Source organism: Pelodiscus sinensis, chromosome 25, assembly GCF_052426305.1.
Source record: "Pelodiscus sinensis isolate ZL-2025 chromosome 25, ASM5242630v1, whole genome shotgun sequence".
Lineage (NCBI taxonomy): Eukaryota > Metazoa > Chordata > Testudines > Trionychidae > Pelodiscus > Pelodiscus sinensis.
Window position 1 is genome coordinate 1,033,034 of NC_143076.1, and position 23,042 is coordinate 1,056,075.

General features: G+C 51.1%; 2 protein-coding genes across 2 annotated transcripts in view; one reads left to right on the forward strand and one right to left on the reverse strand.

Annotated features, from left to right (window-relative positions):
- Positions 1-23,042, forward strand: part of LOC142826104 (uncharacterized) — a 284,204-nt gene that overhangs the window by 251,337 nt on the left and 9,825 nt on the right. Inside the window, 3 exon segments of the mRNA XM_089773349.1 lie at positions 21,107-21,202; positions 21,790-22,020; positions 22,335-22,357. Of these exon segments, the coding sequence (XP_089629475.1) occupies positions 21,107-21,202; positions 21,790-22,020; positions 22,335-22,357 (350 nt within the window).
- Positions 777-23,042, reverse strand: part of LOC142824458 (uncharacterized) — a 376,972-nt gene continuing 354,706 nt past the window's right edge. Inside the window, 5 exon segments of the mRNA XM_089773350.1 lie at positions 777-942; positions 945-2,390; positions 4,408-4,608; positions 6,555-6,614; positions 7,188-7,303. Coding sequence (XP_089629476.1) covers positions 911-942; positions 945-2,390; positions 4,408-4,608; positions 6,555-6,614; positions 7,188-7,303 — 1,855 coding nt within the window. The 3' untranslated portion in view covers positions 777-910.

A 23,042-nucleotide genomic window follows, 5' to 3' on the forward strand; every position in this document is an offset into this window, starting at 1 on the left:
GGCTAAGCTCCTTCACCCTCAGCACATGCTCATTTGGAAGTGGGGCCTCGCACTGCCTTGTGGACAGGATCAAAGTCTTAGGAAGGCTGGATTCTGCCAACAGAGAACATTTTGCTCACCCCCACTATAGGTTTTCTCACCTGTGTAGGTTCAACTATATGCAACAAGGCTTGAACTCTCGCTACAGGATTTCCCACAGTCAGAGCAGTTAAAGGATTTCTCTCCTGTGAGAGTTCTCATGGATAACAAGGTGTGACCTCTGACTGCAGCATTTCCTAGTGAGAGCAGGTGAATAGCTTCTTCCATATGGGTTTTCCTATGTCTAACAAGCGTTGAGGTCTGACTGAAGCTTTTCCCACAGTCAGAGCAGCTGAAAGGTTTCTCTCCTGTGTGGGCTCCCCTATGGGTAACAAGGTATGACCGCCGACTGAAGCTTTTCCCACAGTCAGAGCAGCTGAAGGGTTTCTCTCCTGTGTGGAGTCTCCTATGGATAACAAGGGCTGAGGTCTGACTGAAGCTTTTCCCACAGTCAGAGCAGCTAAAGGGTTTCTCTCCTGTGTGGACTCTCCTATGTCTAACAAGGGCTGAGGTCTGACTGAAGCTTTTCCCACAGTCAGAGCAGCTGAAGGGTTTCTCTCCTGTGTGGACTCTCCTATGTCTAACAAGGTCTGACCTGTCACTGAAGCTTTTCCCACAGTCAGAGCAGCTGAAGAGTTTTTGTCCTGTGTGGGCTCTCCTATGTCTAACAAGGTGTGACCTGTCACTGAAGCTTTTCCCACAGTCAGAGCAGCTGAAGGGTTTTTGTCCTGTGTGGGCTCTCCTATGTCTAACAAGGTGTGACCTGTCACTGAAGCTTTTCCCACAGTCAGAGCAGCTGAAGGGTTTCTGTCCTGTGTGGGCTCTCCTATGTCTAACAAGGTTTGACCTGTGACTGAAGCTTTTCCCACAGTCAGAGCAGCTGAAGGGTTTCTCTCCTGTGTGGAGTCTCCTATGGATAACAAGGGCTGAGGTCTGACTGAAACTTTTCCCACAGTCAGAGCAGCTGAAGGGTTTCTGTCCTGTGTGGGCTCTCCTATGGATAACAAGGTGTGACCAGTCACTGAAGCTTTTCCCACAGTCAGAGCAGCTGAAAGGTTTCTCTCCTGTGTGGGCTCTCCTATGGGTAACAAGGTGTGACCGCCGACTGAAGCTTTTCCCACAGTCAGAGCAGCTGAAGGGTCTCTCTCCTGTGTGGGTTCTCTTATGGCTAGCAAGGTGTGACCTCTGACTGAAGCTTTTCCCACAGTCAGAGCAGCTGAAGGGTTTCTCTCCTGTGTGGAGTCTCCTATGGATAACAAGGGCTGAGGTCTGACTGAAACTTTTCCCACAGTCAGAGCAGCTGAAGGGTTTCTGTCCTGTGTGGGCTCTCCTATGGATAACAAGGTGTGACCGGTCACTGAAGCTTTTCCCACAGTCAGAGCAGCTGAAAGGTTTCTCTCCTGTGTGGGCTCTCCTATGGGTAACAAGGTGTGACCGCCGACTGAAGCTTTTCCCACAGTCAGAGCAGCTGAAGGGTCTCTCTCCTGTGTGGGTTCTCTTATGGCTAGCAAGGTGTGACCTCTGACTGAAGCTTTTCCCACAGTCAGAGCAGCTGAAGTGTTTCTCTCCTGTGTGGAGTCTCCTATGGATAACAAGGGCTGAGGTCTGACTGAAACTTTTCCCACAGTCAGAGCAGCTGAAGGGTTTCTGTCCTGTGTGGACTCTCCTATGTCTAACAAGGTGTGACCGGTCGCTGAAGCTTTTCCCACAGTCAGAGCAGCTGAAAGGTTTCTCTCCTGTGTGGGCTCTCCTATGGGTAACAAGGTGTGACCGCCGACTGAAGCTTTTCCCACAGTCAGAGCAGCTGAAGGGTCTCTCTCCTGTGTGGATTCTCTTATGGCTAGCAAGGTGTGACCTCTGACTGAAGCTTTTCCCACAGTCAGAGCAGCTGAAGGGTTTCTCTCCTGTGTGGACTCTCCTATGGAAAACAAGCGTTGAGGTCTTTCTGAAGGTTTTCCCACAGTCAGAGCAGCTGAAGGGTTTCTCTCCCATTTGGGCTCTTTCATGTTTAATAAGAGTTGCACAGTCACTGCAAACACAAGGTGAACGTTGATGGGGGATTTTCTTTTGAACAGTTTCTGTGTTTGTTTTCAACCTTCTGCTCCTCTGACTGGATTTATCCTGTCCTGCTCCTGGATGGTTTCTCTGCTGCCTTTGCAGACTACGCTGACTCTCACAAGTCTCTCCTTGCTCAGGACTCTGAGAAACATGCCCTTCACATCTTTCCACTAACACCCCATATGGGGCCATTTGCTCAGGTCCTTCCTTCTGAAGACTCTTCTCACTGTTCTCATTCAGCATCCCATCAGCTGCTGGGATAGAGAGAGAAACCACACAGGAGTCATTCCCTGTGCTGAGCTGAAATAAAAAATCTGAATGGTGAACAGAAAATGGGGGACAAACCCAAAGAACGGCTGGAAAGATACAATAATCATGAGCTGAGTTCACCCTGCTTCCCCCATAACTCTTTCCCCACCCAGCACTCTCAGACTGGAGTTGATGACAGGCTGAAGGGCCAGTCAGACTTGATGAAAACACACAACCAACATGTGCTATGCAAACACAGAAATTGGTTTGAGTCAGTGTGACAGGGCATTTGCCCTGCACTGGCCCTTTAAGGGCAAACCCCAGCCTGAAGCAGGGCCGGGGAGTTTAGCCCCAGCTGAGCCTGTAGTAGTTCATTAGGGCCCAGCTGGGAGCTATAACAGAGGGCAGGGCTGGGGAGGCCAGGAGGGAGCTCTGGCCAGCAAGTCCCCAGACTGCAGGGCTTGAAGGAAGACCTGATGAAGGAACAACTACCCCCGGAAGGGGGGCTCAGAGACGGACTTGGGCACTGCCGGAGGGCAGTGTGGCGAAGAGGATGCTGCGGCCTGGAGTAAAGAGGGGAAACACCACCCCAGAGAAGGCACCATACCCGCCGAGGGAGCCAATTCCTGAGGACAAACGGCAGGGGGGCTACGGTTGGTGAGTGAACCCCCTCACAGTCAGTTTAACTGATTTCTCACTTGTGTGGGTGTCACTGATGATCTCCCCTTCCTCACAGCCTTGGAGATCTGGGATCTGCAGCTCTTCCCCTCGCTCCACCCAGGAGAGCACATGAGCTTTGGAGACTGGAAATCCTATTCGGGGAGCAATTAACCAAGTGCTGATCTTGTTCATTAAGGTCTGTGCCATTCCTGCTTCGAAAGCCAGGATCTGAGTCTCCTACCCAGAGAGGCTCCTTCTGCACCTTCCAGAGACTGGTCTCTGGCTGCTAGAAGATCCCAGGATACTAATTCCATCCTCTCACTGCACAACTACAATGTTGGGAATAGCCCAGCTGACTCCCATGGGGAACTGAGCGTTCTGCTGCACTCTTACAGGATACAACTCAATCTCCTTTAGGGCCTGTTCCATACGTGGGCAGGAGAGGAACACACTGCTCATAAGGGGAGAGCTCTAAGACTTTCAGGACTGACAGACGCCCCTAGCCAGGACTCATATTTGAGCTGACACATGTCAGGTCTCTAGGGCTGGGAGGGAAAGTATCCAGTAGAGCCCTATGGGCTCTGCCCACAAAGCTCTTGGCTGGGGGATAGAATTGCCCTGCTCTTGGGCTCAGATGCTCTACTTGAGCCAGAAGGAGGCAGGGGAATTGTCTGATCAGGAAAATGAATCCTTGGCTGGCCACTTCAAGCCCTGCCTATGGTCCACACTCCTGATCCTGACTGACTGTGCCATGGTGGGCCCTGTCAGCTGCCCACAACAGCAGTCAGTCCTGCAGACAGCCAGGGCAGTGCTGGCCTGTTCCTGTGGCCAGCCAAGGTGGAGACAGGTTGGGCTGCTTCTCTGCTGCTCATAGATGCTCCTGCAGCTCAGCTCCCCTTCTGCAGCCTTGGTTCGACTCTGCCAGCAGCAGCAGCCCTCCTCTTGTGGCCAGTCGAGCCTGCCATTTGGTGCTCCTCTGGCTTACACAGAATCTACCAGAGGCAGGGAAGGACTGAGTTGGTGCCTTCCTTCCAGGGGCTCAGCACAATAGCACAAGGGGACCCTGCAGACGCTAAGAGCAGCTGCACCCAGCCCTCTGGTACCTGCCTGGGCCCTTCCACTGACACCTCCGGCCAACGCACAACATGGGCAAGATGGTTGGAACCACAATGAGACCTTGGCTGTGGGAAGAGCAGCACCGCTATTATGTCACTAAACCTCCTCTCACACAGGAGTCAGGATTACTGGGGCACATACTGCTGACACTGGGGGTTTGGGCAATAAAGGACCCTGAACCAAACGAAACCCAGCTGCTCCAGAGCCCACCCAGCTTTTGTTACACAAGGGGACAGGAATCCTCACCCAGCCAGCTCACAGCCTCGTAATTCTCCTGCATCACATCCCTGTAGAGGGCTCTCTGGCCCGGGTCCAACAAAGCCCATTCCTCCTCAGAGAAATACACAGCCACCTCCTCGAAGCTCACTGGCTCTACCACGGCCATTTCCTGTCCCTGGCTCTGCAGGCGAGGGGCTGAGCTGGAGTCAGACATAGGTGTTCTGCAGCCTGTCAGGAGGAGAAGGGGAATTGAAGACATGTCAAAAAGGGTTTTAATCCTTTCCACACCCAATTCTGCCCAGACTCTGTCTCTGGTGGAAAACATGCTGGACTCTATGCTGAGTCTAGATATTCCATAAACACCACACACAAGTTAGATCCGAAAGCCGTATTTATTTCTCTCAATACCTGGCTTGAGTTACATTACTTTGCCTGCAACAATGGGATTCAGTTCTCAGCACCCAGTGTTTCTGCTAAACAAGCCACATATTCATCTGCCTGAACATGGACATCGATTTAATTTAATTTGGGCTGCAGTATTTATAATCCTTCATCTTCCTACATTGATTTGCAGCCCAAACTTTGGTTCTCTCATCTGACACAGACTTTATAAACTCTCTCCACAACAGAGAGGAAGTGAAGTTAATATGAGTATTCATATACATATTATTAAACACGCGTGCTGAATGTTTACAGGATAAGACCTTAAAATTCATGGATTCATGGCATCAGAAGATATCCTTAGCCATGCAGTCTGTCCACTCTGCGGCACAAGCCATTACACCTAGCCGAGCTACCCATGCACAAAGCTCTGTTTCCACACAGCATATTTTGTAGAAAGTCGCCCAGTGTTGATATGAAGACATCAAGAGATGGAGAACCCATCAGTTCTTTGCTCATTTGTTTCAGCAGCTAATCCTCTTACCCATCAAATATTTGTGCCTCTTCTCTAGCCTGAAATTCTCTGACTGCAGCTTTCAGTTATTGACTCTCACTGGACTGTATCCACTAGACCAGGGGTGGGCAATTCATTTTGTTTGGGGAGGGAAGAGACTCCAAAATTTTGGAAAGTGGTTGAGAGCTGCACTCTTCCAAGACATTAAGTAGGAAATACAGTGTATGGGATGGACATTGGGAGAAGATGGGAGCTTTGGGTAAGGGGTTGGGATGCAGGAGTGAAAGAGGGTTCTGGAAAGGAGTTTGAGTGAAGGAGGCAGGTGTGATCTGGGGCACTGGATTAGCCAACTACTCATGAGATATTTAAAATAAAGTTAATTTAGAGAAGCAGCTAAGTGGACAAATAAGGGGATGAGGGTTACTTGGATGCAGGAAAAGAACAAAGAGTTTGGGTATGTGGAGTGGCTGGCAGGAGTGGGGGGGCAGAGAACCAGATGGGAAAGGGAGAGGTTGGGGTGCCAGAGGCAAGCTTTGGCCAGGAGACTTACCTGAGTGACTCCCGACCAGCAGCCAAGCACCTCTCTGAGGCAGGCAGGGAGCCTGCTCAACCCTCACACCGGCTGCGGGGCCATGTGGGTGTGTGAATAACTATGAGCCAGACGGGAGGGGACACAGTGCTTTCTTTCTGGCCAGAAACCAGCCAATGAGATTGTCCTGGGGGTGGAAGCAGTGCCTGTCGCCTTCCCTCTTCACCTCTGGGCTCACCTTCGCTTTGAGTAGCTTGCAGGTGGGAAGTGGCAAGCATGGAACTAGCCCATAGCTCGCTAAGCATCAGTGGGCTGCATCCGATGGCCTGGTGAGCTAGATAGGCTGTATTTTGCCCAGGCCTGCACTAGACCGAAGAGCCCTTGTGTATCTAGAAGTTTCTCGCCATGAACAAACTGATACCGTGGAAGCCAGTCAGCTCTCAGCCTATTTATTGTTTGAAACCAACCCCATATTGAAACTGACTGAGCAGTGAAATCTGAGCCTGAAGGTGCCGTCCGTTGTGTGCTTTAACTTCACCCCTTTAGCATCACACCTTGAAGATCAGTGTTTCTCAAAGTGTCTGCAGGTCCCCATGCAGCACCCCTGGGGCTCCTCACTGATCACTGGGTGATTTAGGGCTGTGTGTACCGTGGTCACTGGGTTTGGTTGGTAACTTCAATGACAATCCCATGAAGATGTTTTCACAGGAATTTTCTCATCATTTAAAGAATTTCCACCAAGAAACTCACCTTGTCTGAAAGCTCCCAGGGATTTTCCTCTTGCTCTCTCCAGTGCAGAGGGCAGAGTGTCTCGTGGGGGAAGGGATAAGAGAGGTGAGATTCCAGGCTCTCCTATTTATAATCATGTCCCCATTCTGAACTCTGTGTTTCAATTGTATCAGAGACCAGAGAGAGACACACTCAAATGTTTAGTATGAAAAGGTCTGAAACCTTCCGTGTCCTCTCTCACTTGGGCACCTCCCAGCAATGGAGCCAACATCTCTGCAGCCTCGTCCCCGTCCCAGGAGACACAAACTGAAAGTGAGATTTACTTTCCCCTCCTCATCCCCTCCCACCTGGTTTCTTTCAGTCACTTACCACCTCTTGTCATAACCTAGAGCTGCGCTGGGGAAAGACATTGCCATGACATTAACTTTACCTATTTGGATCTCTTGACACCAACGGGAGGCTCAGAGTTTGCAAGCCCCTGGCTCTATTTGCAAGCAGTTGACTCTGTTTGCTCAGTGCCTCTAAGGAGAGCAGCATGATGGGGCCGTCATTCTCCATGTGGGAATTGAGGCAGGGGATGGTTGGCTTCAGAGACCAGATTCAATAGTTTCTAATAGTTGAAAAACTTTCCCCTACTCCATCACTTCTAGGTACCTTTGAATTCCCTCAGAGTCTCAGACAGCGCATACTTTTTCTGGGAGAAAGCATTGACTTGTTCTTCCAGTTCAGGGGAAATCTCTTCTGGCAGCTGGAACTGCCCCATCTCACACCTGAACAGAAACAATTCCATGTGATTCTATTTCACTTACAGATGATAAGATTTGGCTAGTGAGTCTCAGCTCTAACAGGCCTGGAGTTAGAATTCCTTGAATTCCCCCAGCCTGAGAGCAGGGGCAATGCAGTCCATGGCTATGCAACATTCGTCCCACTGCTGTTCTTCACCTCTGGCCCGGAGAGACCAGCTGGGGACAAAAGTGGAATTGAGTTTCAATGGCTAATTCACTCTTTAACTTCCAGGCAATGAGGGACAGGATGTTCCCAGGTGAAGGGCGGCAGGAATCTGCCCACTAGGAACCAGACTGAGACACCAGCTTCTCCCTCCCCTGCTCCTTCCACACAGGTCTCCAAACAGCCCTCAGGTAGGACAGACTCTGGGTCCCTGCTGCCCTGGTCTAAATGTGCCCAGTGCCCAGCAGTGACAGACCCATATTCCAGCCCCACAGTCTGAGGCAGCCAGTCCCCAGGGAGGTGACAGCTCTAGGAAATATCTGAAGTCAGACTGTGCCCCTGAATGGGGAATTCCAGAGTCTGCTGTGCAAGGGTGAGACCCTCAGAATTAAGTGAGTCAGAGACATTTCTATCCAACATCTGGCTATAGAGCCCTGGGGAGATGTGGTGCCAACATCAGCTTCAAGCTCTTTCCCTGCGCTGTGCAATATGACAGGAGTGCGAGCCACCTACCTGTTCAAGCTGTTTCTGACGCCCTAGAGAAAAGAGACAGAAAAGAATCTCAGCTGCACTGGACACACACAAGGAAGGCATTTTGCAAATATGAGGAAGACACGCCCTGGCCTGGCCCCAGGGCCATAGATTCTGTGACCTAATGGGGCTTTCCCATCTCTAATAGCTCTGTGCCTGTGACTCTGCAAAGCACAACAGTCACTCGCATGGCAGCAATGCACACGCCAAGTTACACCCAGATCGGATGGCTGGACCCCAGCACTTGTGCCTGCATAGTGGGTCTCCCTAGCTGAGGGGCAGAAGTTATGAGGTGTGGGAGAGGGGAGCTGTGAGGGGATGGGGGCAGGGCGAGAGGCGGAGGGATGAAGGAAGCAGGTGTCCAGTTTGGGACTGGAAGCCCCTGGCCCAACAGGCTCCTGGAGATGCCAGGCAGCGTCACTGGCCCAGGCTGTCAAACACCCAATTTGCAGCTCCACAGGCTCCCTACCAGCCCCTGTGCAGCCCGTGTGGAAGACCCTGGGTCGGCATGTCCGGCTCTTAGCATTGGAGCAAATGGGGGTGGGGGGAGGAGATCAGCTGGGCCAGGGCAGGGCAAGAACCACTCTTGGGCAGCATGGTGAACAGGGTTGGCCATTGACCAGGCTCCCTAACTTTAATCCAAGCCCCTTCCCTTCTGCCTCCCCTCGCACCCAGTTCCTCCAGTGCCTGGCTGGAACGGCTGCCCCACTGCCAGCCCTGCTGGTGCAGTCATGGGGCCAAGGGCAGGGGAATCCTCAGGTTTGGAGAGCAGATGGGGGCTGGAGTGCAGGGGGCAGGAGAGAGGGATGGACCAGAGGATGTCTGTCTCGGGGGCGGAGTTACAGCTTCCCCTAGGATTCCCTCAATGTATTGTTCCCAGCATGGTATATCAATTGTGGGACATATTAATGTGGCTTGGGTTTTTTTTGGGGGGGGGGAGAGGAGTGGAGGTGTCTTTCAACTGTGTTTTCAATTACAGGGTTTCATGCTGATAAGCTGAATTTCAGAAAACTAAAGACGTCCCTGACAGCGATAACAACCGTGAATAAATTGTACCAAAACACCAACATTGAGCCTGCCACTTGCAGAATCTAGTTTCATTTATAGATGTGGTACAAGAAGAATCAAATGACACCTAACAAAAGATGGCCAGGCCCACTTTTGCCAGATGCTAAGCACTATAAATTAAAATTGAACACTCAGCAATTGGAGCAAAAATGGTGGCAGCAGAATGCAAGCCACAGTTCATTCGGCAATGCCAGAAAGGATGGAACTCTGTGTTCATGGCTGTGGAGAGAATTCGGTGCATACTGAATGAACAAGGAGAAGGGTCCATAAGAAATGTGTTCCCAGAACTCCAAATTAGTATGTAAGGCGCAGTTCTTCACTTTATACTTTTCTTTTCGTTAAAAAAAAACAAACAAACACTGATCATTCAGGAAGGATGGGCTCCACCTAAACCAGGGTGGAACCAGACTGCTGGCACTAAACTTTAAAAAGGCCGTAGAGCAGTTTTTAAACTAAAAGATGGGGGAAAGCCGATTGGTGCGGAGATGCACGTAAATCGGAGAGAGACTTCTCTTGGAGGAGAATCCATTGATAGAGATTCTCTAAGCTGTAGTCAGAAAGAGAGGAGGGGAGAGGGCAAACCAAGCGCCAGAGCAGATAAACAACCGCATACAAAGGAATCCAATGCATCAGGGAAGGGCAGACAAACAAGCAGTGGAAAATTTTTAAAGTGTTTGTACACAAATGCTAGGAGTCTGACTAATAAGATGGGTGAACTGGAGTACTTCGTATTAAATGAGGAGATTGACATAATAGGCATCACTGAAACCTGGTGGAATGAGGAAAATCTGTGGGACACAATCATACCGGGATATAAAATATATAGAAAGGATAGAGCAGGCCGGGTGGGTGGCGGAGTGACACTGTATGTGAAAGACAATGTAGAATCAAATGAAATAAAAATATTAAGTGAATCAACATGTTCCATAGAATCGCTATGGATAGTAATTCCATGCTCCAATAATAAGAAATTAGCAGTAGGATATATTATCGACCACCTGACCAGGACAGCGATATGGACATGGAAATGCTGAGGGAGATTAGAGAGGCTACCAAAATAGAGAACTCTATAATAATGGGGGATTTTAATTACCCCCATATTGACCGGATACATGTCACCTCAGGAAGAGAACCAGAGATAAAAATTCTCAATGGCTTAAATGACTGCTTCTTGGAGCAGCTGGTACAGGAACCCACAAGGGGAGAGGCAATTCTCGATTTAGTCCTGAGCGGAGCGCAGGATCAGATCCAGGAAATAACCGTTACAGGACCGCTTGGGAATAGTGACCATAATATAATAACATTCAACATTCCTGTGGTGAGAAGAACGCCTCAGCAGTCCAGCACCCTGGCATTTAATTTCAAAAAGGGGAATTACACAAAAATGAGGAGGTTAGTTAAACAGAAATTAAAAGGCACAGTGACTAGAGCCAAATCCCTGAAAGCTGCATGGAAACTTTTTAAAGACACCATAATAGAGGCCCAACTTAAATGTATACCCCAAATTAAAAAACATAGCAAGAGACCTAAAACAGTGTCACCGTGGCTTAACCACCATGTAAAAGAAGCAGTGAGGGACAAAAAGGTATCTTTTAAGAAGTGGAAGTCCAATCCTAGTGAGATAAATAGAAAGGAACATAAACACTGTCAAATCAAGTGTAAAAATGTAATAAGAAAAGCAAAAAAAGATTTTGAGGAACAGCTAGCCAAAAACTCAAAAAGAAATAACAAAATGTTTTTTAAGTACATTAGAAGCAGGAAGCCTGCTAAAAAACCTGTGGGTCTTTGTAGATGATAGAGCTATAAAAGGAGCAATCAAAGACGATAAAGCCATTGCGGAGAAACTAAATTATTTCTTTGCTTCAGTCTTCACGGCTGAGGATGTTGGGGAGATTCCCGAATCTGCACCATCCTTTGTGGGTGATGATTCTGAGGAACTGTCTTAGATTGAAGTGACATTAGAGGAGGTTTTGGAACAAATAGAAAAACTTAATGTTAACAAATCTCCGGGACCGGATGGCATTCATCCAAGGGTTCTAAAAGAACTCAAATGGGAAATTGCTGAGCTATTATCCGTGGTTTGTAACCTATCCTTTAAATCAGCTTCCGTACCTAATGACTGGAAGGTAGCCAACGTGACACCAATATTTTAAAAGGGCTCTAGAGGCGATCCTGGCAATTACAGACCAGTAAGTCTAACTTCAGTAAGGGACAAATTAGTTGAAACAATAGTAAAGAATAAAATTGTGAAGCATGTAGAAGAACATAATTTGTTGGACAAAAGTCAACATGGTTTCTGTAAAGGGAAATCCTGTCTTACTAATCTATTACAGTTCTTTGAAAGGGTTAACAAGCATGCGGATAAGGGGGATCCAGTAGATATAGTATACTTGGATTTTCAGAAAGCCTTTGACAAGGTCCCTCACCAAAGGCTCTTGTATAAATTACATGGCCATGGGATAAGAGGGAAGGTCCTTTCTTGGACTGAGAACTGGTTAAAAGACAGGAAACAAAGGGTAGGAATAAATGGTAAATTTTCAGATTGGAGAGGCGTAACTAATGGTGTCCCCCAAGGGTGAGTCCTCAGACCAATCCTTTTCAACTTATTCATAAATGATCTGGAGAAAGGGGTAAGCAGTGAGGTAGTAAAGTTTGTGGATGATACCAAACTGTTTAGGATAGTTAAGACAGAAACAGACTGTGAGGGACTCCAAGAAGATCTCACCAAACTGAGTGATTGGGCAGCAAAATGGCAAATGAAATTTAATGTGGATAAGTGTAAAGTAATGCACATCGGGAAAAATAACCCCAACTATACATACAGTATGATGGGGGCTAATTTGGCTACGACAAATCAGGAAAGGGATCTTGGAGTTATCGTGGACAGTTCTCTGAAAACTTCCACGCAGTGTGCAGTGGTGGTCAAAAAGGCAAATAGGATGCTAGGAATTATTAGGAAAGGGATAGAAAATAAGACCCAGAATATCTTACTGCCCGGCTGTGTCTACACTGGCATGAATTTCCGCAACTGCTTAAAACGGAATACTATTCCGTTTTCAGTTTTTCCGGAAAAGGAGCGTCTACATTGGCAGGCTGCTTTTCCGGAAAAGCCCTTTTTCTGGAAAAGCGTCTGTGGCCAATGTAGAAGCGCTTTTCCGGAAAAGACTACTGGGCTGTCTACACTGGCCCTTTTCCGGAACAGTGTTCCAGAATAAGGACTTATGCCCAAGCAGGAGCAGAATAGTTTTTCTGGAATAGCGGCTGATTTTGTACAGTAGAGCATCGTTGCTTTTCCAGAAATTCAAGGGCCAGTGTAGACAGCTCGCAGCTTATTCCAGAAAAGCAGCTGATTTTCCGGAATAAGTGGCCCAGTGTAGACACAGCCCCCCTGTATAAAACTATGGTACGCCCACATCTTGAATACTGTGTACAGATGTGGTCTCCTCACCTCAAAAAAGATATTTTGGCCTTGGAAAGGGTTCAGAAAAGGGCAACTAAAATGATTAGGGGTTTGGAACGGGTCCCATATGAGGAGAGGTTAAAGCGACTGGGACTTTTCAGTTTAGAAAAGAGGAGACTGAGGGGGGATATGATAGAGGTCTATAAAATCATGAGTGGTGTGGAGAGGGCCGATAAAGAAAAGTTATTTATTAGTTCCCTAAATAGAAGAAGAAGAGGACACCAAATTAAATTAATGGGTAGCAGGTTTAAAACTAATAAAAGAAAGTTCTTCTTCACACAGCGTGTAGTCAACCTGTGGAACGCCTTGCCAGAGGAGGCTGTGAAGGCTAGGACTATAATAGAGTTTAAAGAGAAGCTAGATAATTTCATGGAGGTTAGGTCTATAAAAGGCTATTAGCCAGGGGATAAAATGGTGTCCTTGGCCTCTGTTTGTCAGAGGCTGGAGAGAGATGGCAGGAGACAAATGGCTTGATCATTGTCTTCAGTCCACCCTCTCTGGGGCACCTGGTGCTGGCCACTGTCAGTAGACAGGATATTGGGCTAGAAGGACCTTTGGTCTGACCCAGTACGGCCGTTCTTATGTTATGTTATTCTGTATTTTTATTAACATTACGTATTGGCTGTTCGATAGGCTGAATCTAGCAGAGCTGGTTTTATTGGCAGAATATGCCATGGTTATGGGCCCATTGGTGAAAGCACTACATATTATCCAAGCACAGATAAGCACACTAATGGAATGGATGCTGCGTAAATTATACCAACTTCAGGGGGTAGCAGTTTGTTTTTTTCACTTTATGCAGTAAAGACTAACAGTCTGGTAGCACTTTATAGATTAACAAAGCATATATGTGGTATCACAAGGTTTCGTGAGCACAGCCCACTTCTTCAGATGACCAGAGTTGTAAGTTTAGGCTGTACAGCCTAAACTCACAACTCTGGTCATCTGAAGTAATGGGCTGTGCCCACGAAAGCTCATAATCCCATCTATATGTTTTGTTGTCTATAAAGTGCTACCAGACCATTTGTTGCTTTTTAAGTTTAAATTATACTTGATGGTTTCAAAACTGCAAAGGAACAAGATGCCCTCTTGAGGCCACTGGTAGATAGATTCCAGTGCAGCATTCAGAAATGTTTTGGTGAAATAATTGAGGACCTGAAGCTAATAGCAACGGACATCTTGATGCCAAATATTAGGACCACTTGGAACACGCATGAAACTGGGATTAGAAAAGGTAAGACTGTCATTTTAGACAAATGAAACTACAAGGAAGCTTGATGGGTATTTGGCGTCTTCAGGAGAGACCATGGAGCTGCTGCACTCTTTTTCTAGAATTAGGGAGCTGTGCACAAGGGCCAACAGACCTCTGTCTCCATCAGCTGCCTGTGAGAGATTCTTCCGTGTGATGGACTCATTTTTCATAGACAAGCAAGGACTAGTCAATTTGAAAAAAGATGCTCCTATGGTTGAACAAACATTTTGGAAATTAATAATTACAATGGAAAAATGCACACTGCGAATGTGGACAAAATAAATACATTTCTGTAATCCGACTTGTATTTAATTTGGTCCCTCTTCATCTTTATAAATGAAGGCAGTGACTATCATTAAATTCCATCACTGAAAAATGTATAGTATAGGTGTACATATAACATAGAATTATTATAAGAGTTAATATAGCATGTGTGTGTTAGTGGTGACCTGCAAGAACTCAGGTGGTTAAGCATAGGGTTCCATAGGACAACTAATTTTTACTTTTGCATACTTCAGTACAATTAAGATAGGATACTTTTGTACTTTCACTGAAGTAGTTTTACAGAAGATTACTTTGATTTTTACTTACATTTGTTTCAAAGTAGCAGGACTTTGAGTTGCATTGCACAGAGTAGTGACAGTACAAGGCATTGCATTTGCACAGAATAAAACAATGAAAATGGGCTGCAGAGACAGGAGAGCAATTCTGCGAGTCCCGGGAATAAGACAAGAGAAAAGTGATGAGACTCTGTCCTGTCTTTAGCTCCGTTTTTACATTGTAAACACTTTTAAAATGCAGCAGCACAAACATACACTCGAGTGGGCCGGGCGCAGTGCGGGGGGGGGGTGGGGTCTGCAGCCTCCTGAGCCTGCTCAGCGCCTCCCAGGTGAATAAGGGATTAAAATAAATGTTGAAGCAAATAAACAGGCCCCTGGCCAGGGCCACTCTCTGACTCGCGCCTCATCCCCCTGGGGAAGCTGCTTTAACCCTCCTGTCCCGCACTTTTTCCCTGATGCCCACCCCCTCACCACCCTCTGCCCCCGTTCCCCTCACGCCCCTGCGCCCTCACACATGCCTTGCTGCATCCCCGCCTTCCTCACACCCACCCCTCCTATCCACCCTCCTCCCAGCACCTCCCCCTCCAGCCCCCAATGCCCTTCCCCTCTCCCGGCACCTCCCCCTCCAGCCCCCAATGCCCTTCCCCTCTCCCGGCACCTCCCCCTCCAGCCCCCAATGCCCTTCCCCTCTCCCGGCACCTCCCCCTCCAGCCCCCAATGCCCTTCCCCTCTCCCGGCACCTCCCCCTCCAGCCCCCAATGCCCTTCCCCTCTCCCGGCACCTCCCCCTCCAGCCCCCAATGCCCTTCCCCTCTCCCGGCACCTCCCCCTCCAGCCCCCAGCGCCCTTCCCCTCTCCCAGCACCTCCCCCTCCAGCCCCCAATGCCCTTCCCCTCTCCCGGCACCTCCCCCTCCAGCCCCCAATGCCCTTCCCCTCTCCCGGCACCTCCCCCTCCAGCCCCCAATGCCCTTCCCCTCTCCCGGCACCTCCCCCTCCAGCCCCCAATGCCCTTCCCCTCTCCCAGCACCTCCCCCTCTAGCCCCCAATGCCCTTCCCCTCTCCCAGCACCTCCCCCCCCCCCAGCCCCCAATGCCCTTCCCCTCTCCCGGCACCTCCCCCTCCAGCCCCCAATGCCCTTCCCCTCTCCCGGCACCTCCCCCTCCAGCCCCCAATGCCCTTCCCCTCTCCCGGCACCTCCCCCCCCAGCCCAGCCCCCACCTCCCCCCCCAGCCCCCAGTGCCCTTCCCCTCTCCCGGCACCTCCCCCCCCCCCCAGCCCCCAATGCCCTTCCCCTCTCCCGGCACCTCCCCCCCCAGCCCCCAATGCCCTTCCCCTCTCCCGGCACCTCCCCCTCCAGCCCCCAATGCCCTTCCCCTCTCCCGGCACCTCCCCCCCCCCCCAGCCCCCAATGCCCTTCCCCTCTCCCGGCACCTCCCCCTCCAGCCCCCAGTGCCCTTCCCCTCTCCCGGCACCTCCCCCTCCAGCCCCCAATGCCCTTCCCCTCTCCCGGCACCTCCCCCCCCAGCCCCCAATGCCCTTCCCCTCTCCCGGCACCTCCCCCTCCAGCCCCCAATGCCCTTCCCCTCTCCCGGCACCTCCCCCCCCAGCCCCCAATGCCCTTCCCCTCTCCCGGCACCTCCCCCCCCAGCCCCCAATGCCCTTCCCCTCGCCTCTCGCAGCATCACCCACTAACACCTCCCTCCTGCCCTTTCCTCAGTGTCTCCACATGGCCCCGTGACCGGCCCCCTCCCCTCAGCCTTTGCACTGGGGAAGCTGCTTTAACCCCCCCCCCCCCGCTGGGGCTTCGCTCTCGGTGTTGCAGAGTTTACCTGGCGCCCCTCCCCCCACCAGACCTGAGTCCACGTGGAGCCGCGTCCCCTCGGGACACTCGCAGCGCGCGGGCAGAGACGGGCCAGGGCGGCGCCAGAACCGCTGCGCATGCGCAGTGCCCGGGAAGGAGCCCGCAGTGGCACCGCCTCTCAGGTGAGCATCCCCCGCCCCCCTCCGCGCGCCGCCCCGGGACCAACGAGACGCGCTGGGCAGAAGCCGGGACTGGCCCACGTGGGCATCTCTCGGCCCCGCCCCCGCAACAAAGGGCCGGTCCCAGCGCCCCGCGCGCGCACCCGGCGCAGCCTCCCCCCGCCCGCGCAGCCACGTGGGGCCCAGAGCGAACCTGCAACCCCAGCAGCGCGCGCCGGCCCCGCCCACCTCGGGAACCCCCAGCTCCCAGCCCGGCGAGGAGGGAATCCCCCGGGTCGCTCCACGCGCTGCACAAGCCCCGCCCCACCTGCGAGCCGGCCCGGCCTCCGAGAAGCGGAAGTAGCCGCTGGCCGGGGGGGCGGGGCCAAGCAGCGCCCGGTCTGAGCTAAGCCCTGGCGCTGGAGTCTGGTCGGAGTCACGGAGCTGCTGCGCATGCGCGGTCTGACGGGCCGCCCCGTTCTACTCCGCCGCGGGCAGGGAAAGGGACCAGACTTCGCCGCGGTTACTGCGCATGCGCCGCGCTCCTTGAGCCGGGAGCCGTTGTGAGGGGCCGTTGGGGCCGTTACTCGCTGCTGGTGGGTCCGGCGCTGGGTATCGGGGCGCTTCCTGATTCTCGCGCCGGCCTGGCGGGGTGGGGAGCTGGGTGGTGCCGGGCGCACAGCGGGGCTGAGGGGGCTGCAGAGTTGTGGGGAGGGGCCCTGGCCTGAGGGGCGCAGCGATGGGGGGCGGTTCTGGCCGGGGCGGTTAGCGGGGGAGGCCCAATGGGCCCTGCAGGGGGAGCGAAGCTTTTGGGGCTTTTTCGGTTTTTAATTTTGATGGGTTTTTTGTCCTCAGTGCTGGTGCCTCAGACCCCCCCCCCCCCCGGACCTGCCCCCCCATTGCTCAGCGCAGGACAGTGACACGGCCCCGGTCCCCAGCCCAGCGGCAGCCATGGCTGCAGAGAGCCCCGTGGAAAGTGTCCGGGAGGAAGCGCCGCGTCCCGTCTGCCTGGAGGATTTCACAGCCCCTGTCGCTCTGCAGTGTGGGCACAATTCCTGCCAGGCCCCCCTCAGCCCTCAGGGCAGAGACACTGAGCAGCAGGGACCCCTCCGGCCCAACCGGCAGCTGGCAAACGTGGTGGAACTAGCCAAACCGCTGAGTTTCCAGGCAGCACAGAGAGCAAGATGGGACGGGGTGTGCGGGGAGCACCAGGAGGCTCTGAAGCTGTTCTGTGAAGAGGATCAAACTCCCATCTGTGTGGTGTGTGACAGATCCCAGGCTCACATGGTGGTGCCCAAACAGGAAGCTGCCCAGGAGTACAAGGTACAGAGCGGCTGTCCAGAGTGATGGGAAATAACATTGGGTTTTAATTACAGGCTAATTTCACTGACTGTTACCAGACACAGATGTGAACCAACCAGTGTAAAGCAGTGGTCTCCAGCCTTTTAAAGTATCACTTTTTGAATTTAAGTGCAATCCAGGATCTACCTCAAGCCCACATACCCTTGTCCCACCTCCTTTGTGATCCTTTTCCGAGGCCCCGCCTCTGCTCACTGCATCCCTTCTCCCTCCCCCATCTTATCTCCCTTTCATCAGGCAGGGGCAGAGGGTTGGGGTACAGGAGGGGATTCAGGCTCTGTAAGGGAGTTTGAGTTCAGGGGGCTCAGGGTTAGAGAAGGGGCTTGGGGTGTAGGAGAGGTACATGACTAGAACAGGGATTCAGGATACAGGCTCCAGCTGCACACTGCTTACCACAGGTGGCTCCTCTTTGGTGGTGCAGTGGGGCTAAGGAAGGCTCGCCCCTGCACCACTCTCAAAAGCAGCCTACAGACTCCCTCTGTTTGTGGAGATAGAATGCAGGGTGGGAGAAGGAAAGAGCTCCAAGGCAAAGGGCAGGAGATATGCAGCAGCAGGGAGAGGGGGCAGCTGATTGGTGGCTGGTTGGTGACCACTTCTGTAAAGCCTTCATGATCCAAGAGATGCTGTAAAAAGTAAATGTTCTGGCTTTGTGGAAACTTATGTCAAGTCTTTACAGATACCCGATGTGGGAAATGTTTCTCTGAGGCTCTAAATCCTGAAACCCAGTCCTCACTGGTGACAGGAAGGGTGTTTGCACTAGGGAAGGTGTTAATAATCAGAGAGGTTTAGATTGCAGGAGCTACAGGCCACTCTGTCAGTGAGCTGCCTTAGGACTGGAGAAGAGGAGGTTACAAGCTGTTACTGATTGGATGACCAGGAATAATAATCTGTCATTTGCCTTATAGATCCACAATGACATCTGGGCCCTGCACAATACCCAGCATGGGAACGTCCCTGCTCTGAGCAGATCGCAGTCCAGTTAGACAAACTGTGGGAAGGGAAGGTGGGGCAGCAAGTTGCTCATAGTCGCCAAACACATCAGGGATAGAGTTTGGTCCTGAACCCTAGTCCAATTGTTAGACTGCACTGCTCCCTGTCCCTCAGCATCACTGAACAGCGATGAAGTGTGGCTCTTAGGAGAGAAAGATGCCTTAATAAAGCCCTAGGCTCAGCAGGGAGCAGACATTTCCCACTGGAATGCTGAACTTCTGGTCTGCTCTGTGAGGGGTTAAACTCTGATGCAGCAGCTGGCACTAGATGAGGTTGCTGGGCTGGATGCTGTGTGGGGCCCCGAGCACCTTCACTCCACCCATAGCAGGGTTTCAGGAAGCACAGGTCTATGCCAGGCAGAACTGGGATTCAACTGGATTTTAGCAAGAGTTTAAACTGGTTAACTGATGAGCTAATGTTTATCGGTGCCAAATACCGGTTAAACTCCCCACTGCCCCTGAAGTTCCCACTTGCCTCTGGCAGCTAACATCAGTCTGCAGCTGCTGGGTGTTCCCATTGGCCAGCAGTTCTTGTGGCCACCCTGGCAGACCTCGCAAGAGATCCCTGGCCCCAGGAGAGCCCATTTCTGCTACCAACCCTGCCTGTCAGCAGGTTAAAAAATACTGTCACTGATAAAATTGTAATCGGTTACGTGATTAGTAGTATTAACCACCTGCATCATTATTTATGAAGGTGCCACCACCGATCTGTCCCCAATGCTCGTAGGTGTACTGCTGCGTCTGCAGTCTCCTCCTGTGTATTTTTCTATCGACGAAGCCATTTCCAGGGCTGAGATCCTGCTGGACAGGGGCAGAGCTCCTCAAAACTGGGACTCTCTTAAAGGCAGACAAATTGGCTCTGTTACCAGATTTGTCCAATACTCTGGGGTATGCTCATTTATCAGGGATACCCTTATGGGACTGGGGGAAGGTTAACAGTTCTATCAGTGTGCTGTTGGTGCTTACTTGGGCTCTGATATGGAGCTGAATTCTCCCTGCTGCCAATTCCCCCTCCCACTGGAGCTCTCCTGCAGGAACTAGGTTCCTCAGGATGGGATTCTTCCCACCTTAGCAACACACACAGACACTCACACCCACTAATCAGAGCACGTCTGAGAGGACTGGGTACTCAGCACTCACAAGCTGACCCCCTCATATGTCCCTGGACTCAGCTGGCTGGGTTTAACAGCAATGCCACACTGCACCCTCATGTGCCTTTGGACTCCGTGGGCTGGATTAAACAGCACTTTAAGCTGCCATCCTCATAAGCCCCCAGGTTCAGCACCCCCTATCCCCACTTTCACACCACAGTCATTCACAGGTAAACCACACGATGAGCAAACCCCACAGGATTTTGGGCACTACAGGGATCTTTTGCTTGGGTACAAGAAGCGTTGTTGCAGAGCGAATGGGGAAGCCAAAACCACACCCCTTAAGGAAGAGTGAGCAAAAGAGAAAGAAAGAGAGAGAGGCAACCAGTTTAACAATGAAAGTGATTTATTTCTGAGTAGTGAATAGATATCAAACAATCTAACAATTACAATATTAAATCTAAATTGAAGCTGATTACAAACGTTAGGTAACCATATAACAGTTTACACAGGGCAGGGTCAGGAGGCTATGCTTAGAGAGCTAGTTGAGAGAGAGAAAGAGAGAGAGAGATCTCACCACTCCACGGAGCTTGCACTGATCGGGGTTCCCAGATGATGATGGGAGCCGGGGGTCCAGAGGGCAGGAGAAAAGCAGGACAGAGCCCCCAGCACGATCAGACAGGAGATGAAGAAGTCTCAATGGAACTGATGCAGTTTAAGTCCAGGTATCAGAACAGTTTTCTTGGGGCAAGGATAGGAGTTTTTATAGGGATAGTTCAAAGAGAAAGAGAGGAGACAATAGAGATTGATCACCCCTGGTTATGGGTGATGTTCCTTGAACGAGCTCACAATGCAACTAGGCAGTTTCAGTATTTTAGATGTCAATAGGATGGTTACTAGAATTGGTCTGATAATGACTAATCTGGGTGTGAGCAGGCCTAGGTTCATTAGCATCTGGAGCAGGGATTTCCCATCAGGCAGTGCTTCTCTGCTTTCGGTGTCCCATAGTTCAGTGCGGTTCCTGCCTTGGAAGAGCTGCTCTCCATTCTGTATGCTAATGAGATGTCCCTCTGTTCCATCTTTAATGTAAATGAGGTTGGGGTGTTTCCTTAATTGTATCACCCTTGTCTGAAGCAGCTAGGTGTGTCTTCCCCGGCCTTTTCTTTGCTTTGTCTTTGATTCTAGGAGAGGCCTGAGGGAGGGGGATGGTTTTCCATGAATGTCACTCCCTGACTCCCCAAGAGCACAAGGCTGACAGGCGACCATGTTCTGGTTCCCCAAGAATCACAGAGCTGGTGGGTAACAGCTCCCAACATCTAATGTGGTTTGCCCCTGTGCTTATCTCTGTTTCTTCAGGAAAAATTGGAGACTCATTTGAAGACTCTGAGGGAGGAGAGAGAAAAGCTGCTGAGAAGGAAAACAGCAGCAGAACGGAAAAGCCAGGAGTATCTGGTAGGTGCTTGTGGCTATGGACCAACAGGGACTGGCAGTGGGAGGGCTGAGTTTGGAGGCAGACTCCTGTGTGGCCTTGGTGAGGTTGGGCTTGTTTGTGTTTCTCCTGGATCATGAATTGCTGGGTGAGATCCATGTGTAAAAAGGCCTTGAGCATCCATGTCCGTGCATGAGTTAATGTCCATCCTTTGTGGCTTTCCCAGACATCTTCCCCAGGTGAGCTGAATGTGCCCCTGAAGGACTGTCTGCTCACTTGGTGTATTTATATGTTTGCTTCTTTTTCCTCCCTGGGTATCTCTGTCAGGCTGGTGCTGAGTCCTGCCTCCTGGTGCTCTGGATATGAATTCCCAGAGCCCATGAATAACAAAAGATGCTGCCCATGACAGACATGGGAACTTCCCTTTCAGAGGGACACAGGGCAAAGGAGATGCTGGGAGAGACGCATCTGCCTAGTAATCACAAAGAGTCAAATGTTGCAAATTTTAGGGTTTTCCAAGAAATTCTCCCTACTGCGCACTCAGCTCCCTGTGAAAGGGCCGTGGGCTCCATCCATGCCCCTGACCAGCCCTTTCCCTGTTTTCAAACAGAAATGCACCCAAGCCAAGAGGCAGATGATTGTGGCTGAGTTTCAGCAGCTGCAGCAGTTTCTGGAGGAACAAAAGCAGCGACTCCTAGCCCAGCTGGAGAAATTAGATGAGGAGATTGGGAGGTTCCAGATTGACACTGTCAGGAACCTCTCTGTGCAGATTTCCCGTATCAGTGAGGGGATCGAGGAGCTGGAGGGGACATGTCAGAAGCCAGCAAGTGAATTCCTGCAGGTGAGAATGAGGGACAAACATCCCAGCTCCTCACACAGCGAAGGGAGGCTCCTGAATCACAAGTGCTGGGTCCCAGTTGTCAGATCTCAGTGTAACACTTTGTGCATTGCTGCCATGTGAATGACTCTTGTGCTTTGTAGAGTTACAGGCACAGATCTATTAGAGATGGCAAAGCCCATTCACTCGGGGTCCATGTTCCTGGGTCCAGGGCAGGGCCCCTCTTCCTAGGTTTGCAAAATCCCTTCTCAGAGGTCCCCTTTGTGTGTCCAATGGGGCTGAGATTCTTTTCTGTGTCTTTTTTTTTTTTTCTCTAGGACGTCAGAAGCACCCTGAGTAGGTACGTGGCTCTCACTCTCTTCACACTGCACAGAGCAGGGAAAAGGCTTGGAGCGGATGTTAGCACCACATCTCCCCAGAGCTTTACAGCCAGATGTTAGACATGAATATCTCTGACGCATTTAATTCTGAGGGTCTTATCCTCGCACTTTAGACTCTGGAATTCCCCATTCAGGGCACAGTCTGACCAAGTGTTTCTTAGAGCTGTCACTTCCTTGGGGATTGGTTGCCACAGGACTGTGGGGTGGAACATGGGCCTGTCACTGCTGGGCACTGAGCACATTCAGCCCAGGACAGCAGGGATCAAGAGTCTGTCCCACTGGAGGGCTGTTTGGAGACCTGTGCAGAAGGAGCTGGGTTGAGGGGAGCTGGTGTCTCAGTCTAATCCCTAGTGGACAGATTCCTTCAGCCCTTCACATGGGAACCTCCTGTCCCTCAACATCTAGAGGCCAAGGAGTGAGTTGGCCATGGAGACTCTATTCCCCTTTACTCCCCCAGCCAGTCTCCCCAGGCCAGAAGTGAAGAACTGAAATGGGATCTTTGAGGGGAAGGTTGCATGGCCATGGGATGTGTTGCCCCTGCTCTCAGGCTGGGAGAATTGGAGGAATTCTAACTCCAGGCCTGTTAGAGCTGAGACTTACTAGCCAGAACTTATCAGCAGTAAACGACATACAATCACATTGAAT